Genomic DNA, 20,616 nt, shown 5'->3' with positions numbered 1-20,616 from the left:
GGAACTGCATGCCACCCAGAGATAAAGTAAGGCCGAGAAAGGCTCAAATGACTGAAGTCACAGCCCTAGCCACTGCAAAAAGCACACGAGGACAACTCCCAGGCAGGTTTTACTTCTGTAACAGAGCTGAGAAACACTCAGCCGCCAGAGAGCAAAAGTCAGAGCCTCCTGGGTTTCCTTCTGCAAATCTTTCTAGACAGAACACTAGCGACCTGCTGTCAGCAGGAATCTCCTGTGACTTGCAGTTTTCTGTGCTAGGCTAAACAAAACCATGAGAGAACCATGTGATGATGGTGACTGCAGCTCCCAGGAATATGGTAGGCTCCAAGGCAGGCCTCTGCCTGGAATTCACACCAGGTAGGTCTGTCTACACCCTGCTTACCCTCCCCACACAGAAGAGTGCTGGAGCCTCACCTGCTTTAGGTGAGACAAATCTATCCAGGTTGGCCACAGGGTAGATGTCAACTGCTCAGCAGACTGGAAACAGCAAACAGAGACAGAATAACAGTAGGATACAAATGGGAGCTTGGAAACCTGGTGTGAATGAGCAGTAGGAAATGAGAGCTGAATAAAAGGAGATACAATGAAATTATTAACATTCACCAAAGAGGAAAGGACATGAACACACAGCAAGTGGGATATGGGTGCACAGGTAATAGGGTCTCCAAACTTGAGGCTTTGGAAAAAATCATTGTATTAAATCATAGCCTTGCTACAGATGTGCCTCAAGATGACTCAGTCATCAGCATAAAACTTCAAAATAATTTTTGAAAAACATATTTAAGATAGCACAGCTACACAGGACCCAATATGGAAGAAGTCCCACGAACCAGGTAAGAGAACAGCAATAAAAGCTTTCTCTGTCTGCAGGATTGCCTTATACCCTTCATTCAGAAATGCCATTCCGAGGACCTGCGTGGGAGCCCCTGGGAGCTTCCGCATCTGGAGGCTGGGCATCTACACCTCCAACGGCGTGCATGAAATTGCTTGTTAGACCCCACCCGCTCCCACTGCCACTGTGCCAGCTTCCATGCAGCTTTCCTGGGGCAGCAGGTGAGCAGGCATCATGCATCTGACCACTGTCACTTGTGGGGCTGATCTTAGTTCCTGAAATTTTGCTGTTCCTGTTCTCTTTGTCTTTATGGATTTTTGCCTTAAAAAAAAAAAAGCCCTGTGGTCATTTTACTGAGGTTTCAAGAGGGAATGGATTAAACAAAGGTGTTAATTCTTTAACAGGAAGTATATAATTGACTTAGTCTCCTCTAGAGACAATTTTCCACTTAAAACTACCTGACAAAAACATGTGTTTCCTTTTAGTTAATTTTCCTGACCTTCAAGAAGCAAGCCAATCCAGTGATGAGAAGAAAACCCACAGGGCAAAGCAAGGACATTGGAGGAGAAAAAGAAATAGAGTTGAGTAGGAAAGATTTTTTTCTAGAGGAATTTAGCAGATTTTATCAGTGTTTATAAATGTTTAAAGAATATTTTTTTATGATACTTCCTCCTCTGCAGGTTCCTGCTCAGCTGTCCCACACGCGTCCCTTACCACTTACTCACTTGAGAAAGGGTGTGTTAAGTTACACACACGTGTCCCTGAAGAGGTCTGTCCTTTATTACTCCTTGGTCTTATTCATATGGTGCTCAGACATTGCCTCCTGCACCACCTTGCAGGATCAAGTTTGTAACCAGATTCTTCAGGTGGCACTGCTGAGATCTGGCTGAACACACACACACACACACACACACACACACACACACACACACACACACCCCTGTCCCCAGCTCCCTCTCCCACCTGCTCCCCCAAGCCATTTCTGTGGTAGTGTGTCTCTGTGCACCTCCAGAAGAGAATGCCCTTCTCCAGGTCTTATCCTTTCTCTAAAAGTCACATTGCTTTTGCTATCTCAGAAAAGGGTCTGCTCACTTCCTAAAATCAAGGGTTCTATTCCTCCTCACCTTATGGCTTCCTTTTCTTAACTCTGTCTTTTATTTTTTAAGTGTGTGTGTGTTTTAACATCTTCCTCTTTACTGAGTCCTTTATACTCCCATGAACAGCGTTTTCTTATTAAAATCTTCCTTACCCCTCAATTCTCTCTGCCACCAGCTTCTCCTGAAAGAACAAACTAGAGAAGCCTTGCCACCCACCAGTGCTGTTCCAATGGCTTGTTCACCTGCCCTTAAGGCTCCATCCCCCGGGGCCAAACTGCCAGCTCTTCATAGTTGCAGGTCTTCACCAGGGAGTAAACCTCACCTGCCCAACTCTCTCCACTTAACACCAATGATACATCATTCCTTTCCCTCAAAATCTATTAAAGCTCAAGGAATTCAAGCCTAGGAGCATTTTTTAAAAAGTGACTGGGATGGATGCTGGCTAGAAATGTTATTTCCACTGAATTGTTTAAATGAAATGTTATCTAATACGAATATAAATTTGTGTTTAAAAGCTAGAAATACTTCTCAGTTCTTTCTTATGACATTTTGGTGACCTGTACCTTCCTTTGCAAGACTGAAGTTCTGCAAGTGGAGAAATTACTTCTAAAGTAAAATCTTACACAGAGGTCTTTTTAACGCAATACAAATTAGCAATTCTTCATATGACTAATGACTATATGTCCTTACAATAACTATAACATGAAAAATGAAAGACCAGAGCTCTGAGGGTTCCTGAATAGGTGGCAACCAACAGGTAATCTTGGTTTGTGTATTAGTAGCTTTATGCCCAGGGCTAACCTGGAGCCTAATACAGTGGTCACCCTCCACCTCTCATCAGAATAACCCTTGCTATACAACACTCTGCTAAGTGCAGCACACATTTCCTTATCAAAATCAAGCTGAACAACACAACCCTATCACAGAAGAAGTTATCATTTTCATAAACCAGTGAATTTGCAAAAAAATGACACAATCAAATAGTTGAATTAATAAATAGTTCTTGTTTCCACAAAATTCAAAATACTCATACATGTGTTTAACAGAATACTTAATAAAAGTCAACTCCCATTTTTCTAGTTAACATTCAAGCCAGCACTCCTCACAGGATGTTAGAACACGTCTCGGGCAAGATACAGAGTGTGACAATGTTCAATCTTGGTGCTGTAGGAAGCTGTCCCATTTAGAAGATGGAATACACTAATAAAATGCCCAACTGAAGTTCTGCCGACTGAAGGGAGTGAGTGGACTGAAGGCCTGAATGGAACACTGTAGTAACATAGGCCCAGGATCATGAAAGGTCTTCAGAAACATCGGGCAATTTCAGAGCTGGCAGAGGACGATGGGGAGTCTTACTGGAGGGTTGAGAATGTGATGAGGTAGAGCTCGCAGGGAAAGGCGGGGAAGGGCAGCTGCAGCGTGACAGGACACTTCCCTTCCTCCTTCACTGCTTTCACAAGCACCTTCTCAAGACTGCCAACAGCCCCAGTGATCTGCCTTTTCAGATCCTCACATGCAGCTGCCAAGCTGTCAGCTCGGTGGCCTCCTGTTCTGCTGCAAACACCAGTGTCTCTGCATCTCCTCCTGAGTGAGCTGAGAGCACTGACAATACACTAAGCCAGTGGTCCTCAACCTGTGAGTCACAGCCCCTCTGGCAAACCTCTACCTCCAAAAAATATTACAGTTATGAAGCAGCAAAGGAATAATTTTATGTGGGGGTCCCCACAACACGAGGAACTATATTAAAGGTCACAGCACTAGGAAGGTTGAGAACCCTGCTCTAAGTACCCAACATTCCGACCATTTTCATATCTTCTGCATGATTTGAAGATTCTAGAGGGATAAAACCAGACTCACATACTTTTCACATTTTGGTATGTAAGAGCTACCAAGAGCCTTATGCATACAGAAGTTCAAAACATATTTATTAAATGTAGGAGCAGATGGTATATGATGAATCTTATATAATATTGGCAAAATAGTGGGACCCTTGGTTGATGGCCTCGTTTGTAAGTAGGAGATCAGATCTGCATTCACACCTAATTTAATGCATGATTCTATGTAGGACACTGACATGCCAAAATGGCATTTGGATGGATACTGTAGGGAAAACTAGCTTGGAAAGAACTAGAAATAAAAACATTTTACTAACAGTATTTTACTGACCAAAAAAAAAATGTGGATTTGGGAGTTTGCTGATTAGTCACAAATATGAATATTCATCCAATAAATAACAAAAATTTTCACATATGCTTTTATTTTCAATCTATTTTAATTCATTTCTGAAAAAAGTGACTTTTAAAAAGCCCAGCAATTATAAACTCTCTTTATTTTAAAGACACCCTAGAAAGCAAGGTCAGCCTTATTTAAAACTTGAAATAGCTTCATGTTAGAACCTTCCAATCTGATACTTGAAGATGGAGAACTGAAAACACTGTATTTTTATCACAATGTAAGACACTTTAAAAGTATTACAGCTACAGATATCTACAGATGGTCCCTGATTTATGAGGGCTCAAACTTGTGACTTTTTAAACCTTATCGTGGAGGGGAAGTGGAAAGAAAATGTAGTTAAAGTTTCGATGTTATTCTCTCACAAGGCTAGGCAGCAACAGTAAGTCGTAGCCAGCAGCCATGTGTTATGGGGCAACAGTTTATGCTCTGCAGTGTCCTGCGCTTCTAAGCCACACTGCTAAGCAGGGTGGCGAGTACAGTGCATTTTCACTACATGGCATTTTAAGTTTATGAGACGTTCACGGCAACAAAATCCCATTGTCTATGAGGCTGTTCACACAAGCAGAGTTCTATAGCGCAGTGTGGTAATCTATCAACACCTGAAAATGCAGCACACTGAGCAGCGGGAAGGGGGCCTGTCCTTTCTAAGAACCTTTCCTTTGCTCCAACCCCTCTCAGCACCTTGGAAATGCACAGGCAGCTGCCAGGAGGTTTGCCAGCAAACACAGAACTTTGGAGAGATCAACACAGGCTCTCAATCACAGCTGCATGTTAGAAATGCCTAGAATGTTTGAGTTTTGGAGACAAGGCTTCACTACGTAGCCCAGATTGGTCTTAAACTCAGCACCCTCCTGCCCAGAGTCCCAAGTGCTGGGATTACACATGAGCCATCATCTGCAGGGTTTAGTAGTTAGGAACCTCCCAGCCAACACGTCCAACCAATGTTGATATATTCTGAAAGCTCTCCCCAGGTGAATCCATTATCTGGGGTTGGGAACCAATGAATCAGTGTTTAGCCATGGAAAAATACTTGTCTTATTTGTTTTATTGACAGAGTATCAAAGCAAGGACATAATTGTGAGGAAATGCGATGATGGTGTTACTTTTGTTTTAAAGAAACTCACTCACCTGCCTTCTGGCAATGTACAATCTTTTCATACACAGCATCTGCATTTTCAATCAGTGCCTTGAGAGACTGCATCATCTGTAAAGGAACAGCCACACATGAGATGACACACAGGCAGACAGGTATCTCCACATCTGTGAGACAGTAGACCTGCACTCCAGGTATCTCCACATCTGTGAGACAGTAGACCTGCACTCCAGGTGTCTCCACATCTGTGAGACAGTAGACCTGCACTCCAGGTGTCTCCACATCTGTGAGACAGTAGACCTGCACTCCAGGTGTCTCCACATCTGTGAGACAGTAGACCTGCACTCCAGGTGTCTCCACATCTGTGAGACAGTAGACCTGCACTCCAGGTGTCTCCACATCTGTGAGACAGTAGACCTGCACTCCAGGTGTCTCCACATCTGTGAGACAGTAGACCTGCACTCCAGGTATCTCCACATCTGTGAGACAGTAGACCTGCACTCCAGCTGCAGTTACGCTAGAAAACACTGGACTTGCCTTGGACAGGAATGAATGAAAAGTTATAAATAAATGTGTGATCAACCCATCTAAGGGCTCTTCTGGGTTTTTTTGTGTTTTGATTGTCTGTTTTTGAGGTATGGTCTCATACCATAGTCCAGGGTGTCCTGGAACTCAGTAGATGGCCCAAATGGCCTTAAAATTGGACAAATTTCCCACCTCAACCTTCTATGAGCTAGGATTCTAAGAATGAGCCACTGTGCTTGGCTTTGGCCCAAGTTCTAAATGCCCCTGCTTTTGCTTTTTGGGGGGTGATCATTTAAAAAAATGTCCAAATTCATTTTACAAACGTCTCTAACACCTAGAAACGTGAAACTTTCACCCACTTTAGCCAAAATGTCTTCATATGATAATTAGTTTAAAGAATTCAACAGAACTAAGGATGTAACTCAGTGGTAGAGCACTCACTGAGCATACTCCAGGGCCTAGGGTTCAATCTCTAGCAACACAAACACACTCTCACACACACATTCCCACATACTCCACACACTTACCCTCCTCTCTCTCTCTCTCTCTCTCTCTCTCTCTCTCTCTCACACACACACACACACACACACACACACACACAGGAAGAAGAGAGAGGGGAAACCACTAATAGTGTGTGATACCATTCACAAACAGTATTCAAAATACCCCATCTCTTAAAATGTTTCTCTCATTTTTTTTTTTTTTTTGGTTTTTTGGTTTTGTTTTTCGAGACAGGGTTTCTCTGTGTAGCTTTGCGCCTTTCCTGGATGTCGCTCTGTAGACCAGGCTGGACTCGAACTCACAGAGATCCGCCTGCCTCTGCCTCCCAAGTGCTAGGATTAAAGGTGTGTGCCACCACCGCCTGGCTCTCTCAATGCTTTTATTCGGCACCTAGCTGAGGGATCAGGAGTTAGACAGACTCCCGGGTAGGCAGTCTGGTAAAGAAAGGGGACGAAACAGTGAACTTCCAAAATGGCTGGCTTCTTGCCCACCCTCCTAACCTGGGACAAAGTCTGGCAACGTAAAGGCCTTGTGGATCTGTGCTCTGGCCAGCAGAGCCCTGTGACACACTGGCTAACAGCTGGAGGCCGGATCGGACTTGGGCTAAGCAGCCATCCTGCTTCTCCACAAACTAAAACCACTACATTAGGAGAGGAAGGCCCTTCAGAGATTTTAAAAGGCAACCCCAGGGAAGAGACCAAATTTTCAGGTTCCTGAGGGTCCCCTCTGTTTTGGGGGGTCCTTTTTTCTATTTTCCTGTGTGCCAACTGCATGTGTATGTTTCCTCACCTCTGACTTTCTTCAACTTCTGATTTTGTCTGCTGTGTTCAACATTTCTTCCCTGCTACCTTTGGCTCAAGAGTTTTCCTGCCTTTTATTTTTTTTTTTTATTTTTTTTTTTTTTTTTTTTTTTTTTTTTTTTTTTTTTTGGTTTTCCGAGACAGGGTTTCTCTGTGTAGCTTTGCGCCTTTCCTGGGACTCACTTGGTAGTCCAGGCTGGCCTCGAACTCACAGAGATCCGCCTGGCTCTGCCTCCCGAGTGCTGGGATTAAAGGCGTGCGCCACCACCGCCCGGCTGCCTTTTATTTTTTTTAACTGAAGAGAAAATGAACCTGATTGAGACTCCGAGACATGAACCCATCTATTCCTTTAAATTTTACCTTGTTTTGCTTTGTATTGCTTATCACTAACTCCCATCTTATTTTGTAGTAATCAAATATAAAGACTGAATTATTTGTATATATCAGAGAAAACCACACTTTTGTTACATTTATTTAAAATATAATCCACCATGCCTCTTAAGCACACTAGATTCTTACAGTAGTTGGATGCACTGATCAATTTCCTGTGCTTTAAGACATAGGAGACAGCAAATTTAACATAGCTTTATGTTCACTGAGGACACACAACCCCCAGCCTCTTAGAGGAGCTTGCACTTTGGAATCCAATATTTTAACATTCACTCTTCAAGCTCTGAGTAATTCATGTAAATTAAAATATTCTGTTTTACAGCTTACCATATTGAACAGGCAGTGATAAAAGGAACAGTTAGGAACTCTACTGTGCTGACATCACGTCACTTGTGCCATTACAAATCTGCATACTGAAAAGGTCCAAACCATTCTCAGTGACCTTTGTTCAGCTTTGATTCTAAGTCAAATGAGAGATATGGAGCGACAAGCACTTTTCCATGCAGGGTCAGTTGCCACAGCTCGTTATCAAAGAACTGGCTAATAGTGGCCCATCAATAAAGCAGGACACAGGAAAATACCGGCAATAAAATGAACCCAGTTGTGAGGCAGAGGAGCAGGCTGGATGGAGAACAAAACCACAGCATCAACACTGGCTCACTGACACACAGAAACTCACGGGACAGAGAAGGCATGTGTCTATGAGTTCCAGCCCTGGGGCATCCTCTCATGAGGACCATATTAAATCTTTCAGAATAACACTCTTCTTGTAAAAGGCATTTACTAAAGACATCACACCTCATAATGCAAGGATTAAAAACCTGGCTCAAGGAAGACACTCGCAAATGGTGGATGTCACGGCTGAGTCTCCATTAACTCAGGAGGCCTGGCAGAGCATTTCCTGCAAGCTCAAAGTTAGCTGATGAGTATGCCTTCTCTTCATATGCTTACTGGCGATGCTGCCAGCACACAACTAACTTTGGTGCTAACTAAACTTTGGAAAGTCTGCTGTGCAGCTCAGAGAACCAATATAGCACACTGTTACTATGAGAAGCACCTTCCACTGAGAAGCACCTTCCACGGAGAAGTGCCAGAGCTTAAATCATTCTATCTTTCCAGCTGCACAGCACATGCAAGCCTTGAACAATGTTTGGGAGAAATCTCAAGGGTGTGGACTGGGAAGCTCTTCTGCTTCCTTATGCTAACTCTGTAAGTGTGTGTGTGTGTGTGTGTGTGTGTGTGTGTGTGTGTGTGTGTGTGTGTGTGTGTGTGGTGTATCTATGTGTGTGCAGGCAGAGTGGTTTTTGCCCCTCTTGGTTGGTGGCTCATCTCTTGCTCTCCCTCCCCTCTCCTCTCATGACCCAGCTCAGTCTGGCCAAGCTCACTATAGTTCTCCCCAATGGCTCTGCCCCTGCTTATGCTCTCCCTCTTACCTATAATAAGCTTTCTCCTCCACCATAGCTAGGAACAGTCATAGCCTTCCATTTTTTATTTATTTATTTTTTTCATTCACTCTGTGTGCCAGAATCTGAGCTAAGTGCTTATGCAGAATGAAGAAATGCTGTTGACTCTGAGACTAAGGTAGGGAAAGAAGACAGATACACAAACAACTACCATGCATTGCTATTCCAGCCAGTGAGCTACTGATGTGATACAGCACTAGTTAGGCACAGGCCTTTGGTAGGGTGTGTAAGGACAACCACACTGATGCCTACGTAGAGATCTGTGTGTGGCTCAGGTTTTACTACAGAGTCCTTGCTAGGAACGATAGTGAGCATGTCCCCCATTTCTTCTAAGCAGTGTGCACACAGGAAGGCGGCTAATACTCAGGTGGAGAAGAGACAGTTTGGTCTATCAGTAAACAGCAGCAGACACTCCTCCCAGAACATGTTAAAGGGGAGTTCCAGAGGGAAGCATCCTGAGAGAAAGCAGCAATAGTGAGCAATCAGCCAAGCTGGCAGGAAGAAAGACCTGCAGTCTTCAGGCAACACACTCACTCTGTCACAGCTGTTGGTAAAGGTCCGCAACATTTCCATTTGAAGAAGGAGTCAGTTGTTTATAGGATTGTATCTTTTTATAGTTTAGGGATATTTACAATTAAATTAATATTTGGTGAAGACTAGCTCCTGGTCCTTGTCCAGAGAGTAGAATTCACTAACCTCTAATCCTGCAGCTGTTACGTACTCTATAAGGCCTCGAGTCCCTCTCGAAGCCCTCTGGGCTGAAGGCCCCTGGGCTGCAGTAGGACAGGGCTAGGTGTGGCTTTCCTAAGGGACAGCTGCTGTCTTCCCTCCATCCCACTGGCCATTATGATCGAATCGAAAATATGTGGCTCTGAGGATTCTGCAGGTGCAGCAGGAGAATGGTTCAGTAAGAAGCAATTCCTGTCTGGGTCTGCTATTTTATAGCCAGCAATTATAGTATGAATGCTGGACAGATGAATCAAGACGTAAGTAATTCTCGCCTCCTCCATACAAAGTATAAGTGCTGTATCTCATAGGACTGCTCACAGGATCCATGTGAGGAGGCTGGGTTCTTAGCTTCACAGATCTGAACAGTGAAGAGCCATCTGAGAGGTGAGTCACTTTTTCAGGGGCATCTGGTACTATGGGTTATGGGACTGAAACTGACAAGCGGGTCTGGCCATCCCATTTGCCTCCAAAGCTTCTGACTGTCCTCAGCACCACGATCTTCTGTGTAGTGACTACTCAAGTGAAGAGGGAAAGGTAGTCCAATCAGGACACACCAAAGCAAAGGGACTGTCACTCCTGAGAGCAACACAGTCACTAGCTTAAAGATGCTGGTTTCCTCTGAAATTTTACAGTTTATTTTTCCACGCTGGAGATCACAGGGCCTGTCATGCCAGCACATATACTGCTGCTGAGCGCCAAGACCTTTCAAATGATGTTTCAATGTAACACCGAGAAAACATGTGTTTAAAATATTATAGTAATAAGCAAATTACTTGACAATGCGTAACAGTGTATTATTATAAAGGAAATAACGTATACCAATGTGGAAGCACTGGAATAAACACCTCAGATCTGAGTGTTGACTAAAGCAGATGTGTGGGGAATGGGTAAGTTCCTCACATCATCCCGTCTTCTCTGTGTTTATCACATTGATAATAACAACAGAATATGAGGCCAAGTAGAGTGGTTGATTTTATAAACACTGTTTACAAAACTCAAGTGAAATAGTTTCCTCACTCTCTATTCAGCACAGATACCCACTGCCAGATGGAAAAACCAGCCACAGGCATGGCCATTATTATTCTGTCCAAAATACCTTTATACAGTCCACTGCTAGTGGATTTTTATTACTTGTTTACTAGTAGCTCCTAAATTTCTAACGCTAATGTACTAGGAAACTATGGATTTAACATAGCTCAGAAATCCGTCTAATAAATCTGTTCAACTCTAATATAAGGTTTTAATACAAAACCAAAGCAGACAGAAAGAAAATTTCAACTAAAAGTAAAAAAAAAAAGTTAAAATATATATTTTATTAAACTAGAAAATCAGAAATGCCTTTCATAAGAGAGTTGTTTTGAAAGTAACTGCCCAGGTTAACCTAAGGTGTGTAAATAAAATTATGAGAAGAACTTACTACTTCTCACTGTTGGTATCCATTACTGCTTTATTTTCTGTTTGAAACTTGCTTCTCAACAATTAAGAGAAGTTTGGTTTTGGAATAAGAATGTTAAAGTTTTAGTATGAGGACTTTATATCTAGTTTTTAGATGATTTTGGTCACCCAAGGAACACAGATTTTCTTTTTTTTTTGGTTTTTTGAGACAGGGTTTCTCTGTGTAGCTTTGCGCCTTTCCTGGAACTCACTTGGTAGCCCAGGCTGGCCTCGAACTCACAGAGATCTGCCTGGCTCTGCCTCCTGAGTTCTGGGATTAAAGGCGTGCGCCACCACCGCCTGGCTACAGGTTTTCTTAACAAAAGTAGTTTGTCATTAATTTTCTTCGGGTAACAAAAGTTTCAATAACATCTTCTGAGTTATCGAGTTTTTTCCTTTTATCTTCTCTGAAGATCCCTTATCTCCTATACCTTCCTCTGTTCATCCCTGAGCTGAAAAGGTGGAAACGCCTGTGGTACTTCAAGGTAGGCTGCACAGTCTCAGGTATCCTAGAGCAAAATAGCTTTGTTCTTTTATATGGAGTCGTGATTATTTACAACTATTAGTTAAGAATTCCCAGAAACTCATCATTTAAGGATCACAATTTACAAACACGCTGGTCACTGAATGGACCTGACCCTCCACACTAACGTTCCTAGACTTCTTCACGTTAGGTCAGGTAGTGTCCAGGCATGACTAGGCTTGGGAAAGACCCTGGGTGGACAGGGCCAAAGGAGAATGTGTCTGAGGACTGCAGGAATAGGGATCCATGCAAACATGAGCTGGAGATGAGGTCTTCGGAGGACAGGCACCAAGTCCATCTAAGACTGTCTCCTGCCACCAACCAGAGCTGTGTGAACGGCAGCCACCCTGTGTCTCCAAGATTAATGTGCTGCTCATGCGACACTCAAGACATTGTTTTCAGACACTGGAGCAAAAATTAACAAATGGGACCTTCTGAAACTGAGAAGCTTCTGTATGGCAAAGGACACAGTAAATAAGACAAAATGACAGCCTACAGAAAGGGAAAAGATTTTCACCAACCCCACATCTGACAGAGGGCTAATCTCCAAAATATATGAAGAACTCAAGAAATTAGACATCAAAATAATGAACAATCCAATTAAAAAATGGGCTATAGAGCTAAACAAAGAATTCTCAAAGGAAGAATTTCAAATGGCTGAAAGACATTTAAGGAATTGCTCAGCATCTTTAGTCATCAGGGAAATACAAATCAAAATGACTCTGAGATCTTACACCTGTCAGAATGGCTAAGATCAAAGGCACTGTAGGCAGCTTATGTTGGAAAGGATGGGGAGCAAGGGAAACACTCCTCCACTGTTGGTGGAATGGAAACTTGTACAGCCACTTTGGAAATCAGTGTGGCGGTTTCTCAGAAAATTGGGAATCAATCTTCCTCAAGACCTACACAATGGAGTATTACTCAGTGGTAAAAAAAAAACAATGACATCATGAAATTTGCAGCAAATGGATGGAACTAGAAAATATCATCCTGAGTGAGGTAACCCAGACTCAGAAGGACAAACATAGTATGTACTCACTCATAAGTGGATATTAGAAGTAAAGCAAAGGATAACCAGACTGCCACCCACAGCTCCAGGGAGGCTAGCTAGTAAAGAGGACCCTAGGAAGGACGCATGGATCACCCTGGGAAGGAGAAGTAGATGAGTTCTCCATGAGTGAACTGGGATGAGGGGTAGGCAATGGAGGGTAGGGGAAGGGGGATGAGAGCATAAGGGAATGGGATGGTTGAACTGGAACAGGGAAGGAGTGGGAAAGTAATGAGAGATACCATGACGGAGGGAGATTTCATGGGGATGGAGAGAAACCCAGTGCTAGGGAAGTTGCCAAGAATCCCCAAGGATGACCCCAGCTTGGACTACTAGAAATAGTGGAGAGGGTGCCTGAACTGAATTGGCTTACCCCAGTGATCAGATCAGTGAATACCCTAACTGTCATCACAGAGCTTTTCTCCAATGACTGATGGAAGCACATGCAGAGATCCACAGCCAAACACCAGACAGAGCTCCAGGAGTCCAGTCAAAGAGTAAGAAGAGGGATTCTATGAGCAAGTGCATCAGGATCATGATGGGAAAATGTGCAAAGACGATCAAACCAAACTAGTGGGAACTCATGAAAGTTGGATCAATGGCTGTGGAGCCTGCATGGGACTGGCCTAGGCCCTCTGCATCGTAAGACAGTTGTGTAGCTTGATCTGCTTAGGGGGCCCCCTGGTGGCAGAATCAGAATGCATCCCTGGTGCAAGAGGGGGCTTTTTGAAGCCCACTACCTATGATGGGACACCTGTGCAGCCTTGAGGCAGGGGAAAAAGGCATGGACTTGCCTCTTCTGGATGTGCCTCCCCATGGGAGGCCCTGCCTTCTTGTTGGGGGGGTGTGGGGGAGGCTAGGGGGGCGGGAGGAGGGAAGAGGGGGATCTTTGATTAGTGTGTAAAATGAATGAAAAAAATTCTTAATAAAAAAAGTGAGTGTTTTAAAAAGGTCCTGAGGGTTCCTCCCCTGTGAAAGGAGTGAAATGCTTCATAAAAGAGGCTTCTAACTTTGCTCAGAGAATTTTTCTTTTGCCTTCTACCATGCTGATGAAGAATTTCCTTACTAGATGTTGGCGCCTGTGGACTTCTCACCCTCCAGAATTGTGACATAAATTACCCAGCCTGTGGTATCCAGTAGCACCAATGGCTGAGACAGTCTTCAAAGCTCAAAAGCCAGAGCCAGCTTGTTGATTAAGAGTACATGCTGCTCTTTCAGAGAACCCAAGGGAGCCTTCTGGCATCCACACTGGGCAGCTTGCAGCCACCTGCAACTTCGATCTGACAACCTCTTCTTAGCCTTCATGCATTCACTTGTACATGCTCACACTGAGACACATGTGTAAACACTAATGGCTCAGCAGTTAAGAGTGTGTACTACTCTTCCAGACCACCAAGTCTGCGTCTCAGCACCCATGTCAGGAAGCTTACAACTGCCTGTAACTCTAGCTCCGGGAGGGTCCTATGCCTCTGGCTTCTATGGTACCTATAATTACTCACATGTGTACACACACACACACACACACACAATTTAAAATAAATGTAAACCGCCCCCCACACAATATAATCTCCCCTCTTCCCCTCCTGCCCACTGGAGACAGGTCTCTCTATGTAGCCCTGGCTGTCCTGAAACTCATGGTAAAGACAAGGTTGACCTTGAACTTTTAGAGCTCTGTTTGTCTCTGCCTCCCGAGTGCCAGGTTAAAGGTGTGTGCCATCAAACCCAGCTCACAACATACCTTGTAATACCTGGACAGAATACAAAAGTTCTACACTTTAACTGGGGCATGAATGGCTTATTACTGTGGGAAATGCTTGCAAAAAATCCAGTTTCTCTTTCTATCTCACAATGGAAAAGGACTGTGGCCACATCCAAATGTTAGGGAGAAGACAGGGGACTAGTCATCTTCACAGGGCCTACATTATCACTTGGAGTTGTGGTCATCAACTTTTTCAAGATCACCATGAAAATACTGTTTAAATAAAAAACTGTCTCCAGAGTAACTGGCTCTGGTTTCCTCATAACCCTTCTCCTTTACTTACAGAGCTTTCTCTACACAATCATTGAAAATTATAGGAGGACCCTAAATAAAACTTTCAGAAGAACCTAAAGATTTGCCTGAGCTGTTTCGACAGAAAGAAACATACTGTGATGCTGCTACATACAAGAATTATAGGTACAAGAGGTGGAAAACGGTTTAAACAATGAAAAAATACACTTTGTCTCAATTCACTTTAGAGAAAAGTAGAGTTTATGAGTGGGAAAGGAGCAAAGAGCCAGCCTGGATACAATGTGGAAATCTACTGTAGAGTTTGGGGTTCATCACAAACTCTTGACCACTTTAGGCAGAGATGTGCTGTGACCAAAGTAAAGTCTCACACCCACAGATAATCCTGGGAGGCAGCAATGGGGAAAAGGGAGACTCTCCAGCACCAACTAGAACCAGGCAAAGTTTAGCTCTGGAATTTGGAAAATATATAAATGTTCTGCACAACTACAGTAGCTAAGAGTTATGCTTGTATTTGGGAAAAAGGAGCTTTAAAGATCAATGAGCTCCAGGGATCACTGATAAAGAGGGGACTGAAGACTGTAAGAGCCAGAGATGGTGGATGGTTATAAGCAGTGTTCTCCAGACACAACAAAACAGATGCACATATGAACACACAGTGATTCGGTTAGCATGTTCAAGATGTATGCAAGCTCAGGCTGGAAAAAAAAATCTCAGCAGGAAGGCCAGGTGGTGGTGACAGCGCACGCCTTTAATCCCAGCACTCAGGAGGCAGAGCCAGGCGGATCTCTGGGAGTTTGAGGCCAGCCTGGTCTACAGAGTGAGATCTAGGACAGGCTCTAAAACTACACAGAGAAACCTTGTCTCGAAAAACAAACAAACAAAAATCTCAGCACGAAGGGGCAGAGCACAAACCCGAGGACCACCTACTTGAGGAGCTATTGGCATTTGACAGCTTTGGGACAGCAAGAGCCAGTTTTCTTTATGGGTGCAACCTCCGGTAGGTCCCCTAGTATACTGACTTACTCTCCAGGGGCTAGCCACATACCCAAGAATACTTGAGTGACACAGGAGAGAGAGGTGGGGGAAGAGAAGGAGGGAAGGAGAGAGGGAGGGAGGGAGAACACATAAACATGAATTTGGGAGGGTGGAGGTAGATCTGGGGAAGAGCTGGGGGTAAATATGATCAAAATAATCCTCAAATGATTAAAAGTGGAAGAGTAATGGCATCAGCAAGCATTCACTTGATGGGTGAGGTGAGTCTCTGGAAAGAAGTCCACCATTAAGGGAACTCTGCATTGTCATCTGTAATCTTGGATAACTGTGGAGAATGCAACTGCAGTGTCAACAATGCTGTAATGATGCTGCATATTGCCGCCCCCCGCCCCCTGGAAATCACTACATTATCTAAAACTGCATAATTAAAAAATACAGGGCTTTATAAGGAAAAGGTTGTTAAGGGCACAACACTGAAAAAAGTTGAAATAACATGAATCAAATAAAACACTAATCAGGTAAGAGCAGTACCATAATTTCACACACTGTGAGAAATGTGGCACTTTACCTTGAAAAGGCCCTGAAGAGGAAGTAGGCATTGGAAGTCTACAGCTTGTGCTGTGAGCTGCTATGAGGTGGTTCAAGAAGAGTACCTGAACTCTCACACAAGTAGTACTACAACATATGGATGCCAATAGCTCATAACACACTCAGTCAACCAGGAAACTGGCAGGGGCTTAACGTTCAGTTCACCCAGGCACAGTTCTGGTTCATCTAGTGTTGTTTTTTTACAGACAAAATTGTGCCTAAGGAGGTGTGAAGTTTAAATTATTTGCAAAATGTTCCTAAATGTATCAATTGGGTACAAATTTGAACAAATTTGCATTTTCAAACCAAGTGCAATCCCAGTATTCACTATGGAGGGAGAATATTTCCAAATCTTTCTCATTTCTTTCTGTCTTTTTTTTTTTAATGAATGTAATTTTAACCATTTCCTATCATAATCAACCAAAACTTAGCTGTGCCATCACACAAGTCTGCTTACAAAATACACTCCACTGTTCTCATACCTTGCCAGAGAAGATGCCAAGTGCTAAATAAACATGCAGTGTCTGGAGGTTGTGAATGACCCCTGACCCCAACTCCGAGAGCCAAGAATTCTCTGCCTTTTCAACCTGCTCTAACATTTCACAACATTCATGTCAGAGTGAGGGTGGTTTCTCAGGGGTCGGAGAGGCTTTATGCCACATAGCTGTCACCTAAGCAACAGGACATCCAGATCCTCTTGTGCACTGGATTGCAGCTCGCATAGCATTAACACTCCATTTTATCTGGCTGAACTCTCACATTATACGTCTCTCTGACCACAGTAAATGTCTCTATCAATGAAACTTCAGTGCAGTTTCTGAAATGACTCAAATAGAAGGTAACAGTCAATGCTTATTATACACAGTACAGTACAGGCTCTTCTTACTGAAATATTCACTTGAATACAGTAAAAATTTCATGAAAATAAATAGTGTCTTGCAGTCAAAATTATTTACAACCAGGATTCTTGCCGGTTGCTGTGGTAGCTTATGATAGCACGTAGATCAACTGTTTGTATTTGTGGATTTTTCTGGGAGGCACTTCCAGCATTAGCCACTAGAAGTCCTTAGTAATACACATCTGCAAGCATGGAGGTGAGGAGAAAGGGGCAGAGATAACAGGGAACAGCACAGAGAGGAAAGCGGGAGAGAAATCTACTTCTCAAAGAAAAAACGGGGGCGGGGGTGGAAAGCAGGGGGCAGACGGACAGGCTGACAGCAAGCCCACAAACAGAACTTCTGGAGACCTAAAACTGAATGCACCAATATCTGTATTTGAAGCAACATGAGATAGTTTTATTTTATGCCACCAATTGAATAAATGAAAGTCAAAACAAAGTTTCTAGTTAAAAGAAATCCCCTCTTACTTCTGGCCTAATGGGGACATGGCATTGCAGATGTCTCCTGTGCCACCAAACAACACTGAAACGGAAAAGGGCTCAGTGAAGCAGGGCTTCTAACTGTCCCCAAGAGTTAGTTAGTTGTGAAGTTAATGTAAGGAAATATTTACTCCACTATTAACTGTTGGCTATATTTTAAATTCCTGAATTTTAAATTTTAATTTAGTTTTAAACCAAAATATTAAAAATACAAGTGCTTTTTAAAAAATGTTATTTCAAACAGAATTTCCAAAAAACAGAATTTTATATTTGATCTTGTACTATTTCTAATTCTACACAATTTTGTATTCATAAGGAAAACAAAAATGTTGAAATATGAGCATCAAAACAGAACTTATATGCTAAAAAAGAACTCCGTGAATTATAAAGTTAACCCCATCTAATTTACATAATTTCTACCAGTTTAAGAAGTTTGTCCTGTTGAAATTTTTTCCATATAGAGAGTACCAGGAAAGCAAACTTGTGTATGTATAAATTGCCCCAATTCTCTTATTACTCCATTTTGTAACCAACCTTCTGTGTACAGACGTCTTGCTAGGGAAGAGCTTGGGATGCGACACAGCGTTTCAGAAGTGATCACTATGGGGACTTTTATGCCATATTCTCACACATTAAACTATCCAGCATATGAAAGAAATTATCTTACAACTTGAGGACCTTAAGGATGAACATCAACAAGCCCATCCTATCCTGGGCCTTTGGTCATGTCAGCTTCTTACACACTGCTTATCTAGACTGTAATGACAGTGTGCTTACACACAGCCCCAGATTGTTCCAGGCAGCTTGGAACTTACGTGTGCACTGCCCCGAATATTCTCTACAGTATTTTGAGCACAAAGGGGTGTGGCTAGTGAAGAGACTAAGCAACTGGAAGGAACTTTTGACAAGACCCATGGGGCAGCAACGTATTATAGTCTGTGGGGATATATCCAGCAGCTTCTGCCTCTGGCCTGTAATACAGGCCAGGTCCTTCTGTCTCATTCAGTCTCAGATGTTTAAGAGACAGCTCTCTTTAGAGGCCACATTTTGCATACAGAATAGTGGAGAGAACCGCTCAAAGCCTGGCCTGAGTCACTCTGAAAAAGGAAAGGTGATTCGGAGCTGCTTGAAGACAATTTCTCAGAGCAAGTCACTGCTGGAGAGTGCTAGGAACTTCAGTCTTAGGTCTAAGAGCCATCTAGAGTGCTGACATGCTTGCTCAAAGCTGTTATTACTAAATTAATTAATTTCAAAAAAATCACTGGAATTAAACATAGTACCACTGTTATTACTGCCTATTTATATCACGCCTTTTCTCCAAGGAGATTAAGGTGATTAAGAAACTCCTAATTAGCTAAAAGTAATTGAATCACAGTCTTACTCTAGTTTCATTCATTTCTTTCGGGTCTAGGGTAACCATGAATAGATGTTAGTTAAGAGAGAATGGCAACTGGAGACTTCTGTGTAACGAAAAGCAAGCCTTTCAGCACGGTGTAATGCCCATGGTATCTGGCCCCGACAGAGGCCAGCATGTACAGGAGTGTGGGCAGAGTACTTCCACATAAACTCAGACACTCCTGCTACTGCTGCAGGCACACCACCAGTGCGGCAGGCCTTCTCCTTTGTAAGGAGAGTCCACAGACCAAGCCCAGTGCTGGGAGGACCAACCTTCTCCTTTAAACTCTGATCTCTACACTGCTTCATAACAAGTGTCCTGATCTCCATGCTCAAAGTACTGAGAAATGACTGCTGCCCTGGATCTTAGGGCAATGTTACAATACACACATGTATAGGGTTGTAAAACTTCAAGGGTATGTCTAACCTTTGAAAATTAATAATGCCAATGATAATTACTAATATTTATCACGGACTTACTATGTTTGGGCTAACCAAATTTAGTTGCACAATCCTAGGAGGGGGTGATCTCATGCTCATTTTGTAGATAAAGAAATGGACTTGCCCACAGTGGCAGAACTGACCAAAGACTGCCTTGAGATCAGGACTCTTATTCTTTACCAACAGCAAATAAATAAAGCAAGATGCCACTACCCATCTTTTCTTCCTCTATTCTGTCTCAAGTCAGACACTGCATCCTCATATAAAAATAGTTGTGTGTGTACAACTTGCTGTTCACACCCATGTACACCTACTGAGATGGTCTGTGAACGCTCTACTATACTTACTAAGATTCATCCTTTGCAAAACAACCCCTAGTAGTCAGCTCACATTAGCAGGTTAAAAAACAAAAAACAAAACAACAACAACAAAAACCAATGCTTTGCCAAGGTGGGGCTGGGACTGGCAGCAAGTGGGTCAAGACGTCATTCTCAGGAAGCACAGGAGTGAACATGGTGCCTCACTGGGGCCTACGAGGGTGACAGAGGTGCTGCTGTCTTGGAAGACTTTTCTAGTAGAGCCAACGGAAGCTGTTCCCACTCCAGTCTTCCCTCCTCTCCTCTACCCAGTCCTATGCTACAACACTGACTACTACTTAGCTCACGTGACTATTAGGGTAGCAATACTAAGTCTACACAAGGCTAATGAGCCCAGGAGTGGGATGTCCATGGATGCCCATGCCTATCTTCCTCTCATCCATTGTCTGCTCAGTCTGGGGCCTCCTGCCTTTGGCCACACCCTCCTGCCGAGCACCCCTCACTGATTTAGGAGTCGGAGTCTCATCTACTACACAGATAGGAAGGATGTCCACTCACCCTCAGAAAGGCACTTCACAAAGTAAGAGGGGAGTGACTGGCATAATCAGTAGCAGGGGTGGGATCCACACTGGCACTGACTGGGCACTGGGTAGGTGGGTGGGTTTAAGGGGGCTCCAGGACATCCTTCCCAGAAGGGAGTGGGTTTGCCAGGACTGGTCTCTGATACAGCACTCTTTACTAGACAGTTCGCAGAGTGTAGTCAGCAAAGCTTGGACTGAATCATTTGGGAAGAGCCCTCGTCTCTGCCCAAAGGGAGGTGAAA

General features: G+C 43.4%; 1 protein-coding gene and 1 pseudogene across 1 annotated transcript in view; one reads left to right on the top strand and one right to left on the bottom strand.

The window, feature by feature from the left end:
• The window catches only part of Plcl2 (phospholipase C like 2), a 191,592-nt gene that overhangs the window by 43,482 nt on the left and 127,494 nt on the right, over positions 1 to 20,616 (bottom strand). The window contains exon 4 of the mRNA XM_052745608.1: positions 5,293 to 5,368. Within this exon, the coding sequence (XP_052601568.1) occupies positions 5,293 to 5,368 (76 nt within the window). The remainder of the gene's footprint in view (positions 1 to 5,292; positions 5,369 to 20,616) is intronic.
• Positions 7,212 to 20,616, top strand: part of LOC128115051 (importin subunit alpha-1-like) — a 28,590-nt pseudogene continuing 15,185 nt past the window's right edge.

The sequence above is a fragment of the Peromyscus californicus genome, unplaced genomic scaffold (genome assembly GCF_007827085.1).
Source record: "Peromyscus californicus insignis strain IS unplaced genomic scaffold, ASM782708v3 Scaffold_19__1_contigs__length_69161282, whole genome shotgun sequence".
NCBI lineage: Eukaryota > Metazoa > Chordata > Mammalia > Rodentia > Cricetidae > Peromyscus > Peromyscus californicus.
The sequence above is the reverse complement of the archived record's forward strand: the minus strand, read 5'-3'. Positions and strand labels throughout refer to the sequence as shown.